Genomic DNA, 26,770 nt, shown 5'->3' with positions numbered 1-26,770 from the left:
AGTGAAATTATTCTGTATAGATGTTCCAGAATGACTGGACATATAGTCCTATAAAAATAGGGTCCTGGAAGGAGGAAATATCTTGGATTGTGAGAACTATCTGAGGTCTATTTCATTAGAGGGCATCATGAACTCTTTTATAAAGTCCCCTTGGATTAGAATTCTGCCTTGGTCTCTTTTAATATAGGTGAGATAATTTTAATCACCACAGTCCCATCTAGCTGCCTCTCTCCCTCTCAGCTGGTCTATTGCAGTATCCTTCTAATTAGCTTTCCTGACTAATATCTTCTCATTCCCATCCAAATGAATTTTCTCAAAGCATAGTTCTATGCTCCATGCACTTCCTCTTATCTCTAGGATCAAACATAAAGTCCTTTGTTTGCTATTTAACAATTCTTCACAATCCAGTCTCTTCCCATCTTTCTAGTCTTATCATGTTTTATTCCTACTCTCCCCTTGTTACTTGCTATTCTGTACACATGATGTTCCATCTCTCTGCATTTCTGATAAAAATTTATCTGGGATCTATTATCTAACTTTTATAAAATTCTATTCAAGCCCTTAGCTTCTTTCCTACTTATCTTTTTTGTTAGACTTATCTATATCTAAATCTTTATTTCTTCTTGCAGTTTGGTTAATTTTTCTTTCAAGAATTTGGATATTATGTCATTTATACACATGTAATATTGAGTATTGATATTATATTATCTGTGATGCCTAGTTTCTCTGCTTAGCTTTTTAAAAACCATTTCCATTTTTCTGATTATGCCCACAGTCATTATGCCCACAGTTTATACCTTTTTTTTGAGCTCATCTAAAGCATAATAATTTCTGTTCTACCATGTGTGTGCATGTGTGCATGTGTATTTACACAGATAGATGTATGTATATATGCATGTGTGTATATATATATATATATATATATATATATATATATATATACATAAGTATGTCAAAGACACATTAACAGTTTTCCTAGCATGACTCTTTTTCTGTCCTCTTCTATGTTTTCCTGAGCTATTGCTGACTTCCCTGATTTGACTGTTTACAAGACTCTTTACCAGTTTTGAGGGTAATACAAAAGTTTCACATCATATAGATTAGGCTAGTTTTTCTTTGAAATACAATGAAATTGTTCTACAGATTTAATTGGTTCAGGGCACTAATGCTTAGGCCATTTATGTAGTTTCCTTCCTCATTACCAGGACATGACTAACACAGTAATACTGTTCTTTGCTCAGTCATGGCTATAACACCAATGAATATCCCTTCTTTTTCCTGATAGGGATAAGTAAACTTCATTTCGTTAACTGTTAGATGGACTAGGAATGCCTCATTTCATTCCAATTGTGAACATGAAGTGCCAGGTTCAAACTCCTATATCCACCCTCTTCTGGCTACTTGTTTGTGCAGTTTTGGACTGAATGAAAGAGCTTACTTTTGAATCTTTTCACGTTTATTTGTGATAGGTGAACCTTTGTTTTGCTGATCTAGGGTTTCCTCATGCAGGACAAGTCTAGCTAAATATGTTAAACAAGGTACTGATAAAATGTTATTATTATTTTTTTAACAACAACAAAAATCAACATTATATTTGTTCAAATACACTTTGCCAAACAAAGGCACTTGTACTTGCTAGGATGACATAGCAACCTTTGACTAGTTCCCTGGTCCTCAAAACCAACCCAGCAAGTACATGTGTCTCAGGAAGGAAACATGTCTGATTCCATGGAAGGGCCCCCAGAGACCAGAAAAATCAGTTACTCCCCATAGGCAAAAGGATGTATCAGATTTCAAACTCTACAAAAAATATAAGAAACTGACCTTTTTGAATGTGAACAACTTGGTTACTGAAAGTGATAGAAAAAGAATATATGTGATTTTTAAAGTTTTGTGGATTTTTAAAAATATTACCTATTTCTGATTATCCATACTCCATGAGAGCTCTCTTGTAACAATTAGCAAGACTAATAATTCAGTGATTTCACTGTGTATGTAACATTTCACATCTGCAGTATCCCCAAAACCTCTCTATTTTAAAGAATTTTTTAAAAATTAACAGAAATCTATTTTTCTCCCTCCACAGTCCAAAGGAGAAAAATGAAAAATAAATTTCTTTTTTGTAAATTAACTTTATAATTATAACTTTTTTTGACAGTACATATGCATAAGTAATTTCTTTTTAACATTATCCCTTGTACTCCCTTCTGTTCTGAATTTTCCCCTCCTTCCTTCCACCCCCTCCCTAGATGGCAGGCATTCCCATACATATTAAATATCTTATAGTATACCTTAGGTACAATATATATGTACAGAACCGAATTTTGTTGTTGTTGTTGCAAAGAAAGAATTGTATTCGGAAGGTAAAAATAATCTGGGGAAAAAAACAAAAAAAAAAAAAAATGCTCACAGTTTACACTCATTTCCCAGTGTTCCTTTTCTGGGTGTAGCTGATTCTGTCAATTGGAATTGGATTAGCTCTTCTCTATGTTGAAGGATATCCACTTCCATCAGCATACATCCTCATACAGTATCATTGTTGAAGTGTATAATGATCTTCTGGTTCTGCTCGTTTCACTCAGCATCAGTTGATGTAGGTTTCTCCAAGCCTCTCTGTATTCCTCCTGTTGGTCATTTCTTACAGAACAATAATATTCCATAACATTCATAACTTTATTTGTTTTTTATTTCTGTCAATAGGAAGTCTACAAACTCCCAGATATTTTATTCATTCTGTAAGTTAATGAATAGAGTGCTGGATGTGGAGTAGGAAGATTCATATTCTCTGAGTTCAAATTCTGTTATAGCTGAAAGTCCTTTGCTCATTATCCATATGAATGGCATACCATTGAAAAGGTTGGTAGACACAAATCATATAGCTACCAGAGGTGTCAGCTGGTCTAGTGGCGAAAGACTACAGCAAACACCTATATGTCTGGTATAAAAGGATCTATAGTCGTTAAAATTAGTGCTTCCTCTCTGAGATGAGAATTTGAAGATGAAACAGAAGTTTCTATTTCTTTTACAGTTGAAAGGATCCCCATCAATCTGTGGGGAAGAGACATCTTATAAAGTGAAAAAATTCAGGCCTCATTAGATATGACAGGAGCAACTTCACCAAGGACATTTACAAGCTTCTCTAAGTCCTTGGAATTACCCTGAATTTGCTATAAAAAGGAAATTTGGAAAATGGAGAATGTTGATTGATTTGAGAAAAGTAAATAGACAGATGGAGACAATGGGAGCTCTTCAGCTTGGGCTTCCATATCCTCAATTGCCTAAGGGATGGTCTCTTTTAATTAAGGATTAGTTCTTTTCTATCCCTCTGGAAAAGGAGGATATGAAGGGATTTGTCTTTTCAGTGCTTAGCATTAATTTAGTTGAGCCTTATAAAAGATTTGAATGGACAGTTTTGCCCCAGGAAATGAAAAATAGTCTATTATGTGTCAAATGCATGTGGCTGCTGATCTTACTCCTGTAAGAAAAGCATCTCAAAAATTGTTGTTACCACAATGTTATGACATTTTAAGGGAAGACAATGCTTTAGACTCACCACACCAGTTTACAAAAGAAGCTCAAGAGGTTTCAAAAGAGATTGAATTGGCTTTATCCAATATGGTTGAAATAGTCATTCAAAAAGTATTGGAAATATCAGTTTTTGCTGCAAAAGAGGCACTCACAGCAGTCATCAAGGAGACAGTATGATGGAATGGATGAACCTCCCAGCACAACCAGAACAAAGTCTTGCTTCTTACCCAATGTTGGTAGCTAGAATTTCATTAAAAGCCATTACGAGAGTAGTACAATTATCTGGGATAAGACCTGGCAAAATATACCTTTTGTACCAATGCACAAATTGATGTGTATTGTGAAACAATCCCAGAGTGGAAATATTAATTGGCCACAGTTTCAAACCTTGCATGTGGGTCTCCACTGAAGATAACCCAGCTATTACATAATTGGCAATGGATTTTTGATATAATATTTGATTCGGCTCATTCAGTAGGTGTGGTACAAAGAATTGCCACAGCCCAAATATATCATGTAATGCATGTCAGCTCTTTAAAGAACTTCGAGAGCAAGTGAAAAAGCATTCAGGTCAGTATTATATCTTGCATGTCCATTTTCATAGTGGACTTTCAAATCCTATTTATCATCAGGCTGCTAGAGCTTTACATTTGCAATTTGGGATAACAAAAGAGGAAGCTAGGAGCAAAGTAAAATTCTGTACAGTTTGCCTCCCTTTCCATGTTCCTATGCTCCCTCCAGGAAAAAAAGAAAAAAAAACCCTTGTAGTTTGAGATCTAATGCTTTATGACAAATGGGCATCACCTATATTAAGCGGCAGAGCATCCATGTAACCATGGATACACACTCTCAATTCCTCATAGCTTCACTCCAATCTGGAGAAGCAGTTAGGGATGTAATCAGCCATCTTTATCACTGTTTTTCCATTGTAGGAGTCTCACATGCACTTAAGACAGGTAATGGATCAGCTTATACATCTTCTGCCTTTAGGCCCTTTTGCATTGAATTTTGCATTGCCCATTCCATTGGCATCCTATATAATCCTACTGGCTAAGCCATTATTGGACAGACTATATACCCCCAAGATGCTCCCGTCTAAACAAGGGAAGGGAATGTTGGGATTTGCATGAGATATGGCAATACATACATGTGATTGCCTGAAATTTTCATATTCTTTGGATCTCACCCCAGCAATGCATTTCTGGCACACACAGAAATGCAGCTAACTAACAAACTGGCCAATAAGGACAAGAGTCCTCTTTCCATAGTGATGTGGAAGGGCTTAGATGGCATCTGCAAGGGCCCAGGTTGGATCAAGGTTTGGACTCCCAGGTATGCTCTTGTCATTCCAGATGCAGACCCAACAGCAGAGGAGTGGATCCCAACCAGAAACATTTGTGACCTGGGGAACCAACAAGAAAAGGACCAGATGATGAAGGCGACGCCAATGACGATGACCCAGAAAGACCGGACAGATGTCAGTAGCCCTTCAGACATTGATGACAGCCATGTCCCTCCTGACCATGACACCAAAAACAGCAGACTCAGCTCCAGTGTAGTAGCTGAGTTGGCCTGTCCTGACTGACAATGGGCTTATGTGCTTCTGACACGGCTACCCGACTCATATGGTGACCTGGGGAGAGGCTTTGCCCTGTCTTCCACTTATAGACAATGTCTCTAAATTAGTGGATGAAAAACCAACACGCCCACCTGCCAGAGTTAGTGAGGCAGAGCTACAGGACATGACTTTTCTTGTGTACACCCTCCTCTGTGCCTTTCTTTGTTAGATACCAAAAGGTGTATACAATTGAAACTACAGACTTATGACAGCCTACCTCGTTGAACATGACTTTCTTGAGTGGGTTGAACACCACGTTATCCTTGCTTGGTTTTGGCCTCTGTTGGCCCTAGTTCTCACTGTCATACTTTTGTTTGCCTTTGTTCTGTTATAGACACTCTAATCTCATTGATCAGGCGACCTATTGTTGATGTCAAAGTTAGCTTGATGTGATGAGCGGTCCCTGCTATACAAGAGAAGGGAATGTAAGGGTCTGAAGAGGAAGCTCGCACAGTGCAATCAGGAAGTACAGAGGCCTTGAAGCCTGAGATCCCCACGTGGTTTTTTGTGACTAGCACAGACTGCCTTGTGGGCCAGAGCTCTGGTCCCACTGAGATCTGCATCATCAACGGGAGGTGTCTCCTTCTCTAATTGGCTGTGCGTGTAACCTCATAGACTCTATATAAGCTGTGGGGACCAGGAAGTAGGTGGAGTTTAATTAGAAGTTTACTAGGAGAAATTGAGACTTGAGGAGTAAAACCAATAGTGGGCCTAGAAATATTCAAGGAAACGGTGCTGCATCAAGGTACAAGGTAGGGGATTGTATATTTTAGAGAGGACTTTTCCCCCCCAATCATGATGTCCTTGTCCCAGCTAGCCTAGTTCATACCTCTATAGTTTACAATTGCTTACTAGATACCAAAGCTTCTGATCTAAGTAAACCATATTTTAACTATACCTCTGTGTCCCAGCTTGATGTTGTGACTGTGGCACTCCACCCTGCTTTTGCCACTGCCCTATTGGAGGATAAGGATCATACTCCAGTTCTGGGTGCTCCTTTGACAGAGAAGTAACCCTACAAGGTTGAGGCCCTTTTACTTTGTCACTGAACTCTCAGGCCTTTTCTGACCAGACACTTGCTAAATACGAAATGATCTGACTGGGTGTAAAGAGAATGTCACTCTTAAGTACTGTGCCATCCTTAATCCTGAACATGCTCCCTGCTTTGCCAGTCTCAGGGGAACCACTGCATCTCTATAGCAGACATAGTTAAGAAACTCCACAATCACCTCTTTGACAGCCTCTTGCAAAGTCCTGTTTTGTATTCCAACAGATCTTCTTTTATGAGAGATGGACCCCATTACATTGGCACTGCTGTGATCTCTGATCATGATTATTTGAGTGACTTTTTTTGCCCTTTAAGTCAATGTCCAAGCTACTGAACTTAAGGCCTTTATATAAGACATGTGATCTTGTCAATGAAATAGCACCATAATCTACAACTCATGGTATGCAGTTGTATTTGGAATACTTTAGCTGCAAAGGAGATGTTTGGGGTTTTGTTTTTTTTTGTTGTTTTTTTTTAACCTCTGCTGGTAAGGTCATTGTGATTACAAAATTCATTATAGTTCTCTTATCTGCATTGAGGCTTTTTATTGCCCTAGTAACATTGTCCTACCCACAGCAATAGGATCTATCCTGTTCCATGAGGGGACAGTAGCTGATGTGTCCCCAAACTTGCTGCCCCAGAGGGACCTCTCTCCCCTTCTGATGAAGGATCTTTCTCTTCTCTACAGTGACTCTGAAACCACAAAATGGAAATATTTTACTTTCAGGCTAAACAAATTGCTGAAATCTGGGAAGCTGTGGAAGTTAGATCATTTCTTCCCCAGAATTTCTATCATGTTATGCTAATAAAAAGGATCATTTTGGTGCATAAAGAATTGTAATTTTTGTTAGGAGGGTTTGGATTGCCCCAGGCTTCAGCTGTCTGCCTCAAGTTTCCTCACCTATAAAATGAACTAGAGAAGAAAATGGCAAACCACTCCAGTAATTCTGCCAAGAAAATCCCAAAGAGGATTACAAAGAGTAAGACACAACAACAAATAGGTGGCCCCAAATTTCACACAAACATAGATCAAGTTGAGTATAAGAACAAGGAGCTTAAAACCATGGTTGTCAAGTTATGTAATGAAACACATCTAAAGTGGTCTGACGCTCTCTTTATATGTACAGCAGACCAAAGGGCAAATATATATATTTCTCCTTTTGAAGTGCTTTTCACCTTATCCCAGACATCTAAGCAAGACCTTTTTCTCCCAGCACACACATTTCTATTAAGAGGAAATACCTCTGTTGCTTCTTATATGCAAACCAATCTGTGAGAACTCTACAACATGGGAATGACAATAGACTGGAACACAATTTTGATCCTGGAGGTCAAGAATTTCCCACAGAACAACAGAACGCAGCCAGCATGGGAAGGCCCATTCCAGGTCATTTCAACAGCAATCAAAATTGGGGAAAATGATTTTTGTATACATTGTTCCAACATGACCACCATGGTCTTCACACCAAGGACTGAATATTGACTATGATGCAATATCACCCTACCTTGTTCTCTGGCCTTCTCCTAACTGCACTACTCATTACAGCTTTATATATTCTATCCTAAGATAGGTTTCTCCTTTCCACTCTTCACAAGAAGATAGGCAAGGACTTAACACCATTAGCAATACCCACAGAAAATTGGTACGGGCTCTGTATTAGCTTAAAGCTATTGGACTTCATGGATACAAGGTGTTTTATCATGTGCATCAGTGAGACCCAGATTCATGGACTGTTCTCCACATTAATAAGAATGAAACTATCCTCCACCTAGTCAGATAAAAAGTATGAATGGGGGTGGAGAAACTAAAAAGTATGAATGGGGGTGGAGAAACTACAAATTGAAGGAACTTGGAGATCTTTTCCCCCTTTATCTGCTAAATAGTCCCACAGTCTTTGCTGATTTGGAAAATAGTTGCTAACTTATAATTCTTAATGACTCTCCCATTGCCCACAAAATTTAGGAATATTGCATTACCAATATTTTTATCCATTGTGTTTTAAAAAAGGAGAGTTAACATTCTTCAAAATTTGGGTACTGTTTTGAATTGAATTAAGACTATTCCATTCCCAACAACTACTCCAGGCCCTCTCAAGCATGCTGAAAAATAACTGTCCTCCCTGACTGAAGATCCCTGAGAATTGGTAACCCTTGGGCAGTTTTGTAGGGGGCAGTGTTTCTGTCTGAGCAGAGATCAAAACTTTTTGTTAGATGACCAGCCTAGATGGTGGATTAGGAAGAAGCAGTAGAGATAACTGAATATTTCAGAGGTACCCCAGCTCAAGAAGTGATCAGAATTCTAAGGAGAAACTACAATAGGTCATGTTTCCAACCCAAGATTACACATTTGATCCATGAGCAAATGACCAGGGCAAAGAACTGAGGCACAAGACTAAGCCAGGATTATATAGTCAAACACCTAAATCAGAATAGAGTTTTAGCATTGCTACTCTAACCCCAGAAAAGGTAGTGCAACCTTGAACTCAGCCTCTAGCAGCATGGGGTCCAGCACTATCACTCCACTACATAAGAAGGAATCTCAGAACAGGATTCCAGAAGCAAAGTAGAGCTGCCATGCGGCTACTCTGACTTAAATCAGGACATCAGCTAAAGTGAGGTGAGGATATGCAACTCCACAGCAGTTCTGCCAGATGTACACAACCCCTAGACCTAATACAAAGTCCCAATTTGAGAAATAAGGCTAGAAGAATAAACCAACAGAAACAAACAACTATTATAATTTCAGAGATGATTAAGACATAAACTGAAAAGAGAACAACTCTAGTACATTTATAATCAAAGCCTTAAAAAAATTAGTCACAAGATCAGTTAGGATTCCTATAATAAATGAAACAAGAGTCAAAGAAAAAATGTTAAAATGATAACATAAGTGAAATAAAAGTGCTAAAGGAAAGAATGGGGGGGGGGAATGAGAGCTATAGAGGGAAGATTCAAAGAGTTAACAGATTAACAAAAGAAAAACACAACTTGATTCAAATTATAATTTGAACCAAAAATTAGAGAAAACAAGATAACAGTCTGACAGAAATAAGATTTAAGCTCCAAATACATATAAAATTTAGATATAAAACATCCTCATAAACAACTTACATATCTTTCAGATCTATGGGTATAGGAGACTTCATGACTAACAAGTATATCATGCAAATTTAAAATATAATTCAAGTGAGTAGCATACAGCAGCACTGAAATGGGTCAAGATAGTTTATTTGTACTCATAGCCAAGTACATAGAGCTAAGTATTGATAAGTGAATTCAATTGGGGATTGAATTACATTCCACTTCCCTTTCCACCAAGTTCCATGGGGCAGCATGCTAAGAAGCTAGTCACTACTAGATAGTCCTTCTGGTCAAAGCCTTCGAGATACTAAGAGCCCAGGTTATGTGATATTTTCAGAAACAATGTCTATCATGACAACTGTAATAACTTTGATGGGGTGATGGGGTCTGGGAACATGGACTAGTAGCAAAAGGAGTATCTATCTCTAAAGATTAACCATGAAAGTCTACTCAGGATGAGAAAGGAGCAATCAGCTATATGCTAAATCATCAAACTTGTTTGAGAGTTTCAGCAACTGGTTTTAACTAGGAACAGCTAAGCTTTAAGAGTATCAGTATCATGTAATAGGAACCAGGGTTGGAAGAACAGGGCCATAGACTCCTCATAAGTAATAGAGAAGGAAAAAAAGTGATAGGGAAGGTAACACAAGATAAAATGGAAATTTATTATTATATAAAATTAAAGATTTTGAACAAATAATTTTAATGTAGTAAAAATTAGAAAAGAAACAGGTAACTGAGAGAGAAATCTTTCCAACATTGTTTATCAGATAAAGGTCATTTCCAAAATATATAAGGAATGATTCAAATTTATAAGACTATGAACCATTTCTTCAAAATAAATGGTCATAGAAAATGAAAAAAATTTCTAACAGAAAAAAAAGTCTAAGCTATCAACAAAGATATTTTGAAATGTTCTAAAACATTAAATTAAAGAACTGCAAATTAAGGCAACTGAGTTTCTGCCTCATATTCATTAGACTTGGCAAAGATGACAAAAGAAGAAAATGACAAATATTGGACGAGCTGTAGGAAAATAGGTAGTGTAGTGCACTATTGATGGAACTGGAATACAATTTGAAATGATGCTCAGAAAATTATCCAATTGTCTATATATTTTGGCCCAACAATGCCATTGATAGGCTATACTCCAAAGAGGTCAGATAAAGAAGAACAAACATTTATAATAACCCTTTAATGGGAGCCAAAAATTGGAAACGAAGAGTGTCAACCCAGTGGGGAAAACTAAAGCAATTATGGCATTTGAATGTAATGTAATAGTAATATGCTACAAGAAATGATTACTGTTGTTGGAGTTGTGGTTTGAAAATGTTGGTAAGTATTTTGGAACTTTTCCCCCCAAATTACTCTTGGGGCATAGAGCTAGAAATGGTATGCTCTTTAATTTAGAGATACTGGTCTATGGTCCAATGAGATCAATAGAAAAGGAAAAGATCTTATATGTACAAAAATATTTATAGCAATTCTGTTTGTAATGGTAAAGAACTGTAAACTAAAGGGGTGACCATTAATTGGAGAGTGGCTGAACAAATTATGGTATATGATTGTAATGGAATATTATTGTATTCCAATAATATGCAGTAAGAAATTAAGAAAGTGTGCTTTTGGAAAATCTTGGGAAGACTTCTATGGACTGATACAGAGTGAAATGAACAGAACCATAAAAACAATTTATACTAAAATATCAAAATTATAAAAATGAACTATTTTGAAAGACTTAAGAACTGATCAACTATGATTTCAGAATATCAATGATGTTGGAATGCTACCCCACTTTCTGATAGAGAGTTGATAGACTAATATGCAGAAAAACAGGATTTTTTTCCCCTTGACTAAGCTTTTTTGTTACAAGGTTTCCTTTTTTTTCTGTTTTTCCCCTGAGACATAGAAAATGGGAGAAAAAAACAAATGCTTGATAATGTAAAATTTTACTTAAAGATCTTTTAGAGATAACTATTTAGTTAGTTAACTATTTAACTTAGGATCCCAATAACCATACATCCTCAAGTCCTCTCTAGTTTAACTACAAATGAAATGAGTCAGAACAGAAGGAAACATAGTGTTCTCCACCTACTTAACACAAATTCTTGCTTTTATTATGCATAACTGCCAAGAAACAAAGTCTGAATACTTTGTGCCTGTATTTTGGCCAGAAAAACCTTCTGTCCTCCTATGCATTTATAAATATATTCACAATGTATATAAAGTAGATATTTACATGGTAATTTTGGTGGAAGAGAGACTAGTAGCTAGGGCGGGCTGAGGGTGGGGTGGGAGTGGGTGGGGTAGAAATCAAAAAATGTTTTATATAGGAGGAAGCTGAATTTTGAAGGAAAGTAGCGATTCTAAGAAGATGCAACAGGACTAAGAACTGCTCCACTCTAGAAAAGAGATTATACAGGAACCACTCTATTCCCCTTTCCCACTAGCAAGTGTTTCTAGATCTCAAGTCACTTGATGATTACTCAGGTTTGGTTGTGGGCATATAGGGCTAAAACCAGTTACCAAGGATAAGAGAGCATTCTCTCATTGCCTTTTTACACAACCCTGGTTATTATCATTCCAACTTCCCAACAGTTCAAAGAAGGATCAGGAGAGAAAAGGGGGAGCCAAGGCAGGGCAAAAATAAGCTAAAGAGAGAAGGTAGAATCTGAATTGGCTGAAGGCAAGAGTAAAGGGTCAAAGAATAAGGGAGACAGATTCCATCTATCACCACACAGAACCATGGCTGTTGGTTGTTACTAAGCAACCTCTTCCTTCCTGAGCCACCTCCCCATCCCCAGTATCTTCTGACTGAGGATCAGTGATCTAGAGCCTACCAGAGTAGGCTGTCAACTGTTTTGGGCCCCTTTAACTGATTTTCTAAAAAAGTCACTTATTGCACACTTTTATTAACAGAATTGGGAAGGTCTAGAAACAAAAGTCCCGTAGCTAAGCAGAAAATTTTCGTTTTTCTGCTTTTGGATTTATCCCATAGATTATAACTAAGGATTATTCTAGACCCTGAGCAGCAGCAATCATGAGTCTGGGAATCATGGAAGAGGAAGACCTTGCGGAGTACTTCCGCTTGCAGTATGGGGAACGGCTGCTGGAATTACTAATGTAAGTCACAGACAAATCTCCCAAACCTTAGTATCCCTGGTTCTTGATATACCTCATCACCTCCAAGAAGATAGTGTCCCCAGACATCCCCAGAAGATGATCTGTGTTAGTAGAATGAACCTGAGAATACAAGTCAGGAGAAATTCTAGTCATGACTCCACTGATTATTATCTGTATAGAAACTTCTTGGATATCAGATTTCTCATCTGTGAAATAAAAATGAAATCTTCCCATGCTGGCACTTTTTCTTCCATTTCACATTTCTCTTTTTAAAAAAATTATATTTTGATGTTAAACAGTTATTGATAAAACAAATATTTTACATGCAAATAAGATTGTAAAGTTATGAACTTCTGTTATATACATTTTATTTTTCAAAAGCATCTCTTACTCAATGTAATCACAAGGCAGTGATGAAATTATTCTGTGTTCCTTTGTGAATATCTTTTATTTTATTTTGTGTTTTTAAATGTTTTAGTAATATTATTTTTCTTTCTTTTTAGTTTTCTACCCCTCTTATACATACTAACCCCTTTCTTTCCAAATAAAAACCCTCTCATGATAAGCATGTAGTACAGAAAGAGGAATAAACATATGGTCCATGCCTGAAACTATGTGTCTTAACCTTCCTTTCTTTGCCAAGGAAGGAAGTCTCAACATCAGATTTCTGAAATCATGAGACTAATTACTGGATTGATTACTGTTCTTTACTGTCTTTCAAGGTTGTTTTTCTTTACATCATTGTAGTCAGAATGTGAATGATTCTCCTGGTTCTGCTCATCTTAAAATAATTCATACACGTCTTTCCTGATGGATAGAAAGCGTTTTGTGATGGTAAAAAAAAAATCAAAACTCCTCACAGAAATATAAATGTTATTATAATTCCTTGTCCTCTCTCCACATACAATTCTAATCTCTTCTTTCCGTCTTTGTCTTTCTGTCTTTATATCTCTCTCTGTCTTTTTTTTTCTCTCTCTATTGCTGTCTGTCTGTCTGTCTCTGTCTAACACACACATCACTTTCTGCTGTTTTTTCATGAATTTCTGATTTCATTCCAAAGCTTCCCAACCCATTTCTTTGGCTGATCTGGTGGGAAGGATAAGGATGACTGACCCTTCCCATAAGAGTGAGGGTAGCTGACTTTCAGAATTATTATCCCATCAGGACTTTTCACCTTTCCTACAATGTGTGTCACTTAGTGGCCATCAGGCTCATCAGAGGCAGTCATACTTTACTTCTGGTACCTTTGCCACAGGAAGTTCCCATCTACAGAGGAGCAGTCACCATCTCCATCCATCAGGCTCCTAGAGAAAAAAAAGGAGGCAAAAGTGATGCATCAAGCCATGGAGGAAAAAAAGGAGGTAAAAGGATGCTGAGAGAGGGAGCAGGGAGGAGTCAACAGAAGGAAACAAAGAGAGTGCCTCTGACTGAGGAGGCAAAAGGGCAATGCCTAGGGAAGAGTACAGTTCTACAATCTAACTATGGGGGGAGGGTAGAATGGGATATGGAAAGGAAAAGAGGAAACTTTCTTGCAATGGGCAAGATTCCACCGGGGTGGGAGAGAAGCCTTCAACTATGGGAATCTTCATCTATTCACCTCCATGAAAGAAAAGAAGGGAACCTTTTGCCTCTGCTCTTCCCCGGCCCCTCAGCCAGAACACTGACAAATCCTTATAGCTGATTTAGGGATTTAGTGCTCAAGGGTGGGAAATTGGTAGTTTAAGACTATAAAAGACATAACTACTGAGTCTGCAAGAATTGTGTGGGACATAGAGCCTTTAGAGAGCACACAGCCATGAGTCCTAAGCAGTAAGGTCTGCTGACATTTTTCATATGGTCCTGTAGACATTTAAAAGGAGAATGGAGGCCCTTAATCTACGCTGGGAAGAACTTGGAGTCAAGGAGGCACAACTAAAGGCTCATATAAAGAAGTTTGAACAATTTATACAGGTATGAAAAAGAATAGGAATAGCTACAATCCCCCCTACTCCATATACATTCAGTCATTACCTCGACCCTCTGCCCAAAAACCCTGCATGGCTACTTTCTTGTGCCTCTAGAATAAAGCTACCTGACACTGGGATACAAAGCCATATACTACCTGACTGCAGCTTACTTTTTAAAGTTTATTTCACAATACAGACCTTAAATAAATTCTGTTCCAAACAAATTGTCATGAACTTCTGACATCATTCCAAAGCCTCCCTTGCCCTATTTCTTCTGCTAATCTAGTAGGAAGGATGAGGATGTTTGGGCTTTGCTATGTTCACATTATTATCCCTAATGTAGAGGAGAAAACTGAACTTGAAAAACACTAAGTGACTTAAGAACAAATTATTTCAAATCTCTCCTCTTAAATTGGAGGTTTGGTGTAGATGGTATGCTTATCAAGTCTGCAGAGGAGGCAAAAATACACCAGATGACAAATAAAGGAATTAGGATCTAAAGTGATGCTGACAAACTAGAAAACAATATGGTATGTTGGAAAGAGGGAGATATGAAGTAGGAGGAATCAGAAGGCCTTTGTCCCAATCCTGTTGCTTACTCCTTGTAAGACCATAGGAGAGGTTCCTAGCCCATTTGAAGGATTTATTTTCTCATATTTAAAATGAGGAGGCTGGACTAGACAGCTTCTAACATCCCTTTCAGCTCTAAGTCTTTGATCTGAATGTAATCCTCCTTTAAAAGCAATGACAATTGGAGATCTGTCAGCTGGACAGATCATTCATCTGCTTTCTTCTGGTTCCAGGAGAGTTGATAGAATTTTCTCCAGTTAGGGGAGACAGAGATTTTGACTTTGAAAATAGATATTTGCGGTGGTAGAAAATTCGTTGAGGGCCAAGACTTTTGGTGCATGATCAAGCCACAGGCCAAGTGAGTCCTCTGGCCAGATCTAAAGAAAGCCAGAGGGCCAGAGGCATTGAAAAGGGACAACAACTAAAGATGGTTCTTGGTACTATCAGAGTGGAAGGACTATTGCTGCTTACTGAGATTCCTTTGGAATTCTCCTAGTATGATTCCTGGACCAGAGATCTACTTCTTCCTATATGCTTTCCTGTATTCATTGCTACTTCTTGTCCCAGCAAAGTACAGGATAAAGAGGGAAAAAGGAAGCCCTTTCTAGCTTCAGCCTGAGTGGCAAACATTTAGAACTGATAGCTCTTGAAGCAGGACTTTTGGTTTTTCATTTTGATATGCTTGAAACTATATTGAGACCAAATAGCTATTGAATTTGTGCCAGATATATTTGAATATAAATAGAGAAATTGGAAATGAGAGGGGGCAAATCCAGAAAATAAGGAGTTCTAGTGAGTTTCTAGGGAAACTCACTCCCCCCCCACACACACACACACACAATGGTGAGAATGAATTCCTCAAGCTTGTGCAGGTAGAGTTCTAGGCTCAGAATGCTTGAAGAGTTTGGCCTTCCTGGTTCATTAATGCTACTTTATGGTCTTACAATGACCTGTGTTCATGGATCCCTCTTAGAGTAATGTAATCATTTCAATAAAGAATTTGGACTTTATCCCTGGCTATTCTGGTGATGATTACTTTGCTGAAACGAAGGCTGGTCCAGAGACTTCCAGAAAACCAACCAGAAGGCTACAAGACGACTCTAAGATCTCTGAGGTCTTTCCCAGCTCTGATGTTGTAGAGTTTTTGATCTAGAAATAAGCTGCTTCCTCCCTTCCCATTTTGGAAACATTGCTCAGACTTTGAAGAGATGAGGAAAAAAGGGACCAGGAGCCTCAAAGGCTATGGAGTATTTTCTCAGAGGAGGATGCTTGATTGGAAATAGGTGATCTAGACTCTGGTGCATTTTTGTGCTCATGGATAGTTTATCTATTTTGTCTTTGTATCTAACACAGTGAGTGGCACATACTAGGCAGCTAATAAATCATTATTGAATGATAGAAGCAGATATTAACAATTACAGTTTTTAGACCATTTAGAAACATTGATTTATTCTAATTTAAATTAATACTCTAAATTTGAGATTTTATCTAGTAACCAATGATGACCTTATTGAGAAGTTAATCATAACAATCTTTCATAAAACATTTCTATAAATGAAAACAAAAGATATAATAGGAATTAGAACTAGTTTTTTTTTAACACATATCCAAAGTACTCATTATGAACAAAAAGCAAAAAAAAAAAAAAAAAAAAAAAAAAAGTCTACCATGTAAATAATTGCAGTTTTTGTTGTAGAAAAGATAGAGAAATATTTTATGTAAAGCTCATCAAAACCCTCCAGTGAAAATATCTTCAATGAAAAGGTAATATAGGGAAGTATGGCAAAAATATGACTGAAATAAGAAAGGTTAAAGGTTTGTAGATGATATTGAAGCTCAACACCAATATGTTAGGAAGACTTTCTTCAAAAACAAAACTAGAGGGGCAGCTAGGTGGCGCAGTGGATAGAGCACCAGCCCTGAAGTCAGGAGGACCTGAGTTCAAATTTGATCTCAGACACTTAACACTTTCTAGCTGTGTGATATCCTGGACAAGTCACTTAACTCCAATTGCCTCAGAAAAAAAAAAGAATTAGAAAGCACTAAATAAACATAACAAATACCTAATAAAACTACAATAATATTTTATCAAACAGGAAATTTGTGATTTCCAACATGGGAGTCATTTTTGACTGTGTACAAGAAGATCATTAGAGCAAAGATCAAAATGATATGAAATTATAAAAATGAGAAGATTTGATATGAAATGTGGGTAGTCAAAACTGGCATATATAAACAATTTATTGAAGCAAAAATGGGGGAAAACAAAAGAACATTGACATAATACTATTGTGATTTCTTAACAAAATTTAATAAATTTAAATCTGTCATCACAAGAATACCATAATAATCTAGAAACTGCCTCAGATAGTAAACATTTCAATTTTTTGCCAGGATGAAAGATAAAGTAACCATAAGCAACACTGGTTTAGAATTAAAATTTATTTGTAAAATCTTATAGAAAGATGGAGGATCATGAGATCCATTGGATACATTCAGGGACATTGGACAAACCCACAGAAGAGTCTTTAGAAAGATACATACAATGGTTACACAGAATAATTAGCTTGATTGTTATTTACACCATTGTTTGTTGAAGTATAAAGTAGTATAAAGAATGATTTATTTTAAAGAAACATGTATAGTCATTATTAGACTTAGAATCCAGTCTTACTGTTGAGCCATGTCCTGTTCTTGATGAAAATAAACCAGACATTTTATAAGCATCCTTCCTTCTGCTTGAACATGACCTGAAAGAAAAGATGGAAGTAGGAACAAGGTAGGTTGGGTGGAGATACAACCACTGGATACAGTGGAAAGAATTTGAAGTCAGAAGACCTGAGTTTTGATCTTAGCTATTCTACTTATGATCTATATGACTTTTTTGCAACTCATTTAGCTTCTTTGGGGCTTATCTATAAAATGAGAGGACTAAATGCAGTGGCCTCTAAGAATTACTTCCAGTTCTCAATTTACAATCTTAAGGTCCACAGACCAACATTTCAGGAGTAGACAGTTGGTAAAGCAACAATGTCTATGCAATACACATTCCATCTTCCCCCAAAAGTGTGGGTCCCAGTGGATGAGGGAGGAAAGAGTATTCATTAGGTGATAAATGCTCCTGGACAGAGCACTAACATGTTTTCTTCCTATACCTATTTCCAATCAAGCATCCTCACTCTGAGAAAATACTCCATAGCCTTTGAGGCTCCTGGTCCCTTTTTTCCTCATCTCTTCAAAGTCTGAGCAATGTTTCCAAAATGGGAAGGGAGGAAGCAGCTTATTTCTAGATCAAAAACTCTACAACATCAGAGCTGGGAAAGACCTCAGAGATCTTAGAGTCGTCTTGTAGCGTTCTGGTTGGTTTTCTGGAAGTCTCTGGACCAGCCTTCGTTTCAGCAAAGTAATCATCACCAGAATAGCCAGGGATAAAGTCCAAATTCTTTATTATCTCTTTCAAAGTCTTGTCTCCTTGCCTGGGGCCCGGGCTAGCTTTCTTGAGGTCTTCCAGAATGTGTCTTGGTTTCTGTGGAGGAGGCAGGAGGACCACCACAACGGTTTCTTTCTTGAAGTCTGTCTCAGTCCAAGAGCTTGTGCTTCAGTCTCTAGCCACGATCTTCCCCTAGTCTGTTCCCTTCTGAGTCTCTCTCTGGCTCAGACGGGGCCTTGGTCTCAGTGGAGAAATGAAGGACAGGCCTGCCACCAAGGTGGTGTGAGGTGGAATGAATGAATCTGGCTCAGTTTGTCCCAGCTTATATACTCTATTATAATTACATTATTATAGGTGTGAATTTTGTAGAATAGGTGTCAATCTTGTGGAACTATATTAAGTACTAAGTACATGTACTGAACTAGAAAACTATTAATCACCATATTAAACTAAATAACCATTGTCTTATCAATTCTACTTAGTTAGCACCTTGTAAGAATCCTTGTTTCAAGTAGAGTTCTGGCCCATAACATTCTTACTTGACAGAGAAGAAAATGAAGGCCAAGAGACAGAAAGTTACTAGCCTGAGGTCACATAGTCAGTAAATAGCAACAAGAATAGCAAACCCAGTAGTTAGAGTCAGGTCTGTCAAGTATTTCCTGTACTTTTTCCATAACCTTGTCTATCTAGTCTATCCCCAATGAGAAGGGTGTTCTATCCACAGAAATTTCCCAAACTACTTTTTAACATAATTAACTCACAAATACACATTTTCCATGATCACATCTAACTAACCAATCTGGGGCCCCTCACTCCACTGTGATTTGGAGCAAGCTGATCTTAGGTTAATCATTGCCCTTCTTTGCACCTCTCTTCTGTGAAAGGAAGGGTTTGGATTAAAGGGTCTCTAAATAGATCTAAACTTCCTTCCCAGCTCTAAAATCCTAAGGTCTAAGGACGTTGATAGAACTTCAAGATTCAAACTTCCTGTGCCTCAAATTCCCTTTAAAGGGGTTCTGTAAAACCAGAATGATGGATGGCAGTATTATAGTATCTGTCCTCAGAGAGCACTCTTCCATAGAGAAATGGTCTCCCTCTAGCCCTGGCTGGGCAAACAAGTAAGTCTCATGGAGAAATTATAGTATCAGGGATCTACTCCATACAATGGAGATCATAGAAATTCTCTTAGGATTCAGATTCAATGTCATAGATTCTTCATCTCTGAACATATTCAAGGCAAGGTTGGAGTGCTGCCTGTCAGGAGTAAGCTATAGAAAACAAGGTGAAGACCCCTAAATCAAGCAGAAAATTGGACTAGCTAACCCAAAGGAGTATCTTCTAGTTCTAATATTCTAATAATCACCACACTGTGCCTCTTGCTAGGCCAGCCACAGGAGCAAGACAAGGCTGCTTGACTGATGCCCTCTCTGCTCCCCACATGTCCTTCTGGGGCCTTCCTCTAGGAAAATGACCAGAAAAGAATTCGAGCTCTGAAGAAAGCCAGCAAAGAGAGAGAATTGAAGAGAATGAGGGTGAAAGAACTGGCAAAGGCTAAGCATGAGATGGCTGCCCTGAGACAGGAACATCAGAAAGTCAATGCCAAATTGCAGGATTACTCTATATTCCAAAAGTACTTGGAGAAGGTAGTGGAGAACTCGGAGGTAAGTGAGCTAATTTAGGGGTTCTTCAGGTTGTAGGAGAAAAGGGCCAGGGGGAAAAAAGGAATAGCACATTGGAGCTAATCTTTCCTTCCATCTGATCAGCCTCTCACACTGGGAATAGGGCCAAGTCCTGAGTTCAGATGTCCCCAAGATTGTAAGTACCTTTGGCTTCTTACTATCTCAGGTAAAAAGTTTTGGCTTTCTCTCCCCACCTTTATCCTGTAACTTAGGCTGCTTCTTAAGACCTTCAATGGGACTTCGAGAAACAAAGGAAACTTAGGCCACAAATGGAGATGAAGGCAGCATTTGACAGGAACATGTACTCCCAATATGTACATATTTATTTAAATGTATAAACACTTATTATTGTTCTAATATATTAAGTACATTATAGAACATATTTTAAAATATAAATTTTTAAAAGATGCATAAGAAACTGGAATTCTCACATCAGAGACTGAATTATAATATAGGCATTCCTTTTTCCTCAAAAAAAAAAATCTAAGGTTTTTAAAAAATTATAATCCATGCTTTTACTTTATAAAAATTAGGTTTTGAGGAAAATAACTATACTCAGATCAATATGACACTAAATACTAGAGAATGCCCACCTCACTCCCTAGCTCTTCTTCCTAAATGAAAAGTATTTTATCTTCTAAAATTTCTTCCTAATGCCCAAAATTCTAACATAAGCATTATATTCAAAGAAAGTTCATTCTGAATAAGTCCTTAAAGTTTATCTGTTTCAATCAGATGTCCAGACTGTGTTGTGAACTTGTCCAAAATAATAAAGCTAATAAATAGCAGAGCTAAGGCTGAGCATTCAGTCTCTTGACTCTAGCACCTATAAGCACCTTATATTATTTATAAGATCATTGGGAAGAGGAAAGAATATAGACTTTGATACTATTTCTAAAATCCTGTGGCATTGAAAAAGCAAAAGTATTTCCTAAATATTTATTATATTCCAAACCCCATGCTAAGAATTAGGGGTATCTCAAGAAGCTTATTTTTTAATAGGAAAGATTATACTATAAAAAAGGAAGCTGGACTAGAGGGAAAAACAGGGAAGCATACTGTTGTAGAGGCATGGTTTGGATTAGGTGACTCAGAAATAATATTGGGATTTGGTTCCTGGCAAGATAAAATGAGAAATGGATTTGGGATTGGTAATCTCTCAGACTGGTTCCATTCAAAGATGAGGGTGGGAGTGGGGGAAGAGATGAAGATGATGGCCAGAGTCTAAGCTGGTATACCTACCCTTGTGCATTGAAGGTACGCCACCTGGAGCCTCTCAGCTGAAAGGACTGAGGATTCTCCTTTTTTCCCCCTCAAACTAATCATGTCCTTGCCTGGATAGTGAGTTGGACCTACCACAGAAGGTTCCAATCAACACAAAAGAACACAGGTTAGGTTATCATATACTTTTAGTGTATGTGCAAGTTCAGATTCTTCCCCTTATCTTCCTCTCTCCTCTACCTCATTCACATTCTCTCCTGCTAATTTAACAGAATTTTATTATCTTCATATTAGAAAGTGAGAAACTTGAGACTGAGAGCGAAATGATGGCAAGATTATAGAGCTAGTAGCTATCAGTGCCAAATTTGGGTTTTCTGACTGTGTTTTCCTCACTTTCATACTGTTAACATAATGTTAACAGCTGTTAACATTATTGTTAGCTACTTCATCCTAGGTCATTCCCATATTTCAAAATTAGTGGGAAAGAATATGAGTGAGATAGGAGAATCTGGACTTGTATATACACTTAAAGTATATGATAACCTGATCTGTAGCCCTTCTGTATTGGTCAGATGCATTATTCTTTTCTAAAATGTAATGTTCTCTTGTTGGGGTTTTCTTAGGATCTCTGGAGGCAGCCTTAGTTTCAGTTCAGTAATCACTCCAAATGCAGCCAGGTATTAAAGTCCAAATCCTTTATTGTCTCCTTCAAAGTCTTGTCTCCTTCACCTGGTGCTTGGCTAGTTTTTCTGGAGGCTATCTCTCTTCTTGGTTCCAAGAGCTTCTTCTCCTAGACTGCCTTCTCTGGCTTCTGAATCTCCCTGACTGAATCCTGGTTGATGCTCCTAGCTTATGTATGCTCTCTTAAAGGTGTGAATCTTGTTGAACTATAGTAAGTACTAAGTACATGTACTGAACTCGAGAACGATTAAACACCATGCTAAATTAGATAACTATTGTCTCTATCAATTCCACTTACTTAGCACCTTGTTTCAAGTTCTGGACCATAGCATCCCCCACTTTCTTTTGTTTTTAGAACATAGGTGAGGGGTAGCTAAGTGGCACAGTGGATAGAGGACCAGCCCTGAATTCAGGAGGACCCGAGTTCAAATGTGGTCTCAGACACTTAACACTTCCTAGCTGTGTGACCCTGGGCAAGTCACTTAACCCCAGCCTTAGGGAAAAAAAATTAAAAAGAACATAGGTGGTCATGATCTCCCTGACTTCTCAAGGAGATGCGAACCCCCAAAAAGGAGGTGCTCAAAAAAGGAGTGAAACAAGGGATGATATTGCCCTCCCTGACATCTCAGGAAGGGAGATGAAAACACCAAAGGAAATGGGAAATCAAATCAGATTAGCGGGTTTCTGAAGGGGGCCTCACTTGAAACAGGTATACATAAATCCATCAATATGGGAGATATTATATATAATTACATAAATTACATAAGCACATAGTAACATAGGCTAGTAGTGATGTAACAAAAAACATAAATCAACATGAGGATTTTATACATGTCCATAAGTTCTAGAAATAATCCAAAAGGAATCTATTGTCCATTAGTTCATGTGCCAGGAATCCAATAATTCCTGCAAGTTTTGAAATCCTGCAATAGTCTCATCAACAATTTTTCATCAGTCTCATCAGTTATGCTCTTTCAGTGTCAGATGTTTTTTAGGTCTTCTCCTTTGTTTTGAGGTTTTTCTTTTTTTTTTTTTCTGTCTCTCTGTGATAGACAAGGTGAATATACCCTCAATGCACAAGGGTAGGTATACCAGCTTAGACTCTGGCCATCATCTTCATCTCTTCCCCCACTCCCACCCTCATCTTTGAAGGAACCAGTCTGAGAGATTACAAATCCCAAATCCATTTCTCATTTTATCTTGCCAGGAACCAAATCCCAATATTATTTCTAACAGTGAGCCCAACTCACTCCCTAGGCAGGGCCATGATTAACTCAAGAGAAAAAAATGGAGAACCCTCAGTCTATCAACTTAGAAGCTCCAGGATGAGTCCAGCTCACCCAGGCAGAGATATGATTAACCTGATGGTGAAAAAGCCCTCAATCTTCTCAGCTTAGAGGCTGTAAGACAGGTACCCTCAGTGACCCAAATATGGGAATAGATAGAATGATTAAAAATAAACTAGAATCCCTTTTTCATTCCCCATCTTTTCAAGGTGAGATGGTATCCACTGTTGTTCTTAATCCAAATGGGTTGGATCTGCCGACTTTGGATAAGTATGTTGTTATTTGTTCTCAAACAAGACCAATATATGGGTCTGTTTCCTTTCAACCTGATATAGTTTGAGGAGATCCACGAGGTTATTGGACGTTACAAGACATTGGTGAGCATGCACCATGACCTGATGCAGTCGGCCCAAGAGGGGCAGGAGAAAATTGACAAAGCCAAAGCCCGGCTTACCCGCTATGTGGAAGAAAAGGATGATGAGGTTCTACAGCACAACAATGAGCTCGCCAGGTTGCAGATGCGCTATGACCGCGCCCGTAGCGATGTCATCATTTGGGTAAGAAATCCTTCATAATTCTTCAAGATTTTCAGAGTTAGAAGAGAGTTCAGAGAACATCTCATTTTATAAAAGAGGAAATGGAGGTCCATAGGAGAGAAATGACACCCAATATCACACAGTTAATAAGTAGAAGTGTTAGAATTTGAACCCAGGGCTTCTAGTTCTAAACCCACTGCTCTTTCCATTATGCCACACTACTGGGGGTGTTTCCCACCCTTTGTGCTGATATCATGGTAACTCTAACATCAAGAACCTTATAATTCTTGAATTTGCCCTACCCTGATTAGAATAAAATCATTCCAACTTCCAAAAGAAGGAAGATACAGATCTCATTCTACTCCCAGTAAAATCAGGTAATGGAGTCAGTTATTGGCCACTTCCTGGCCTTGATCTGCACTCTGATCTGTGACAGGGGAATGAATGAGGGAAATGAAGTCATTCATCTCCTTACTTTGGTCTCCAGATATCCCAGACAGAATGAGGTCTTTCCTTTCCCAAGGAACATAAAGTAGCCCAAAGAATAGATTTACCGAGTCCTACCTAGTGGTAGCAGGGAATTATCTGAGGATTAGACAAGTCCTGTTATTTCATAAGTCTTCAGAATTCATTGATCATCTTCCTCACTATCCCTCCTCCTCCTATTTCCAGGAATCTCGATGGGCACATATCCAGAACACGGCTGCTCAAAAAACCCTCCTTTTGGGCACCATCAAAATGGCAACCTTGAATCTCTTCCAAATTGTGAGCAAGCAGCTGAAGGAGACCACCTCAGAAGTGCCTGTGGATGATACCCACAAGCAGCTAGACATGGTAGGAAGAGATGGACAGTCCTTTACAGAGTATCAAGGGGTTTCTGATGATAGGGTAATGGGACTTCCTTAAGCTACAAGAAACAGTTCTTGTCATGGACATTTGAGATAATCCAGAGTTCCAAATTTAGTAGTCCCGGAGGAGATAAGGATGGGTATTTGCAGCATCATAACAAACACACTTTTTTATTATTTTCTCCCTTCTTAACACCTTAAGCTCAAGATGATGTTGATTGTGTCTAGAAATCCATAAGTCCAACTCACAGAGTCTCTATAGCCTGAGATTTCTGATCACATGTTTCTAGAAACAATCTCTGTTGTACTTGTCAGAGCTAAATACAAATATATCTTTATCTTTATCTTTATTTATTTATTTATGATCTGATCTAGAGAAAACCTGATGCTTGTCTCCCTTCTTTGCTGGGCTGGGGATGACAGGTATGAAACATTGCATATATAGTGTCAGACTTGATTATACTTTTCAAATAAAGACTAATTCTCACAAAATATAATCCCAAAATTAGAACTGGTAGAGACCCAAAACATGTTTTGTTTTGAGTATAGATCTTTGACCTTGATCAGAAATATAAGTAAATGCAAGAAATCAAGTAAGACTTGAACCCCTCTAAGATAGAAAGTTAATCCTTAAAAAGTACTGCCTCAGTATCTCAAAGCTTCAGTCACTTTGATCAACAACCATTCTATTCTAATAAATAAAATAGGATTTTTGTGCATTTGCTTTGTGACAACTATTATAGCTGCTCAGAGACTTTTTAAAGAAACATCTTTCTGTATGTAGTTAGCTGTGTTCTGAATAATTGACTCTAATAATTGTAACCAGTTAAGTAACAATTATTGTAACTCATTGTAATTTCATCCTTTCATTAATCCTTTCCAAGCTGCTCATTCAACTAAAGAAAAGTTAGGATGTTTTGAAGCAGTGGAACATACATTTCTCCTCTCATATTTGGCATTAATTAGAATTGGAGAATCTGACATTAATTAGTTAGAATCAGACAACTTGACTAACTTATTGATTAGAAGCTAACGAAACTTGATTTCTTCTAAGCTATGGGAAAGTGATCCATATGGAAGTGGGGCAGCTTTGTATTGGTAGGTGTTTTACAACAGAGAACCCTGCCACAGGCCAAAAAAACTTACTCTTTCTGTCCCTTGTTTTCTCAGATCCAGGAGTTCATCCAAGACCTATCAGATATCTGGGCAGAAGTTAAGAAGAAGGACCCAACACTAACCCAAACAACCTTCCCATATAAGTAACAGAAAAGAAAGCAATAGTTCCCAGATGTTCTGCTTTCAGCATTTCAATGGTCACTCATCCCCTACCGTTTTACTGAATAATAACCATCCCTCCCTCAGACTCTACTAAATGTGATTCCAAGAGACATTAAATTCTAAAAAGACACAATTTCCAGCTTTTCGTTTGTAGTTTCTTCATTGTAGGGAGGTGGATGGGAGGGATTGATTATCCAAGATGGAAAGGTTGGATTTAGATTTTAGGGGGAGGAAAGATTTCAAAAAGATCAAAAGCAATATAGATAAGGCCCCATGATCTGAGATATTAAAAGGGGAAAATGGCTCAAGATAACTGGGAAGCTTCCCAACATGAAATACTTAGAATACAATCACATATGGTTTCTGTGGGGAGAAAAAAGTGACGGAATCAAAAGAAGCCAATGTATCTGCACAAGGAGCAGCTATCTTATCTTCAAACTCCAAAGGATCTGGATAAAATATAGAAGACAAGAGCAAATAGCCTAGAATAAATAAAGTAGGTAAGAAAAACCCTGTCAGAATCAGCAGAGGAATCTAAAAAATTAAGAATAACAAAATGGGCTGCTTTATTTGTTTGTTTTCCTTTTCAAGGCAAAAAAAAAAAAAAAAAATGGAATATGTCTATTGTTTGCATAAGAAGTGGTGTGGAGAGTGTGTTATTTCCTTTCCCCCTACCCAGCTCAATTAATACAGTCACAGAACACAATTTCTTTACAAAATATAAAAACTATTCTAGTCTAGAGGGGAACAGGGCAACCTGAAGGACTTAAAGAGAGACCAGTCTTTGCCTCAACTGCTACCCAGTCTAAATCACTGAATGGTTGTGGCTTTAGTCAAACAAACAGACCTGTTGAAGTCTTTAGCTTAAAAGGCTAAGTTCCCCAGTGCATCCAGGGC

At 37.9% G+C, this 26,770-nt stretch overlaps 1 protein-coding gene and 1 long non-coding RNA gene across 2 annotated transcripts in view; both read left to right on the top strand.

Moving 5' to 3' along the window:
* LOC141541294 (uncharacterized) overlaps positions 1-7,026 on the top strand; it is a 29,806-nt gene extending 22,780 nt beyond the window's left edge. Inside the window, exon 2 of the long non-coding RNA XR_012481729.1 lies at positions 4,881-7,026. This is a non-coding gene — a long non-coding RNA (uncharacterized LOC141541294). The remainder of the gene's footprint in view (positions 1-4,880) is intronic.
* Positions 7,027-12,073: 5,047 nt separating this feature from the next.
* CCDC42 (coiled-coil domain containing 42) lies at positions 12,074-26,003 on the top strand. The gene is made up of 7 exons (XM_074265455.1): positions 12,074-12,398; positions 13,654-13,759; positions 14,244-14,348; positions 19,808-20,005; positions 23,547-23,768; positions 24,420-24,581; positions 25,766-26,003. The coding sequence occupies exons 1-7, from the start codon at positions 12,316-12,318 to the stop codon at positions 25,856-25,858; spliced, it is 969 nt and encodes a 322-aa protein (XP_074121556.1). The 5' UTR covers positions 12,074-12,315; the 3' UTR covers positions 25,859-26,003.
* Positions 26,004-26,770: the final 767 nt, after the last annotated feature.

The sequence above is a fragment of the Sminthopsis crassicaudata genome, chromosome 4 (genome assembly GCF_048593235.1).
Source record: "Sminthopsis crassicaudata isolate SCR6 chromosome 4, ASM4859323v1, whole genome shotgun sequence".
Taxonomy (NCBI): Eukaryota; Metazoa; Chordata; class Mammalia; order Dasyuromorphia; family Dasyuridae; genus Sminthopsis; species Sminthopsis crassicaudata.
Note: the sequence above shows the minus strand (reverse complement) of the source record. Positions and strands in the feature narration are given on the sequence as shown.

What these genes read in the sequence shown, in the direction of transcription:
- CCDC42 (XM_074265455.1), top strand. Translation starts at nt 12,316, where the DNA reads ATGAGTCTGGGAATCATGGAAGAGGAAGACCTTGCGGAGTACTTCCGC. An exon ending in CGGCTGCTGGAATTACTAAT is followed by an intron (nt 12,399 to 13,653) that starts GTAAGTCACAGA and finishes CCTTTGCCACAG; the next exon opens with GAAGTTCCCATCTACAGAGG. An exon ending in GTAGCGATGTCATCATTTGG is followed by an intron (nt 23,769 to 24,419) that starts GTAAGAAATCCT and finishes TCCTATTTCCAG; the next exon opens with GAATCTCGATGGGCACATAT.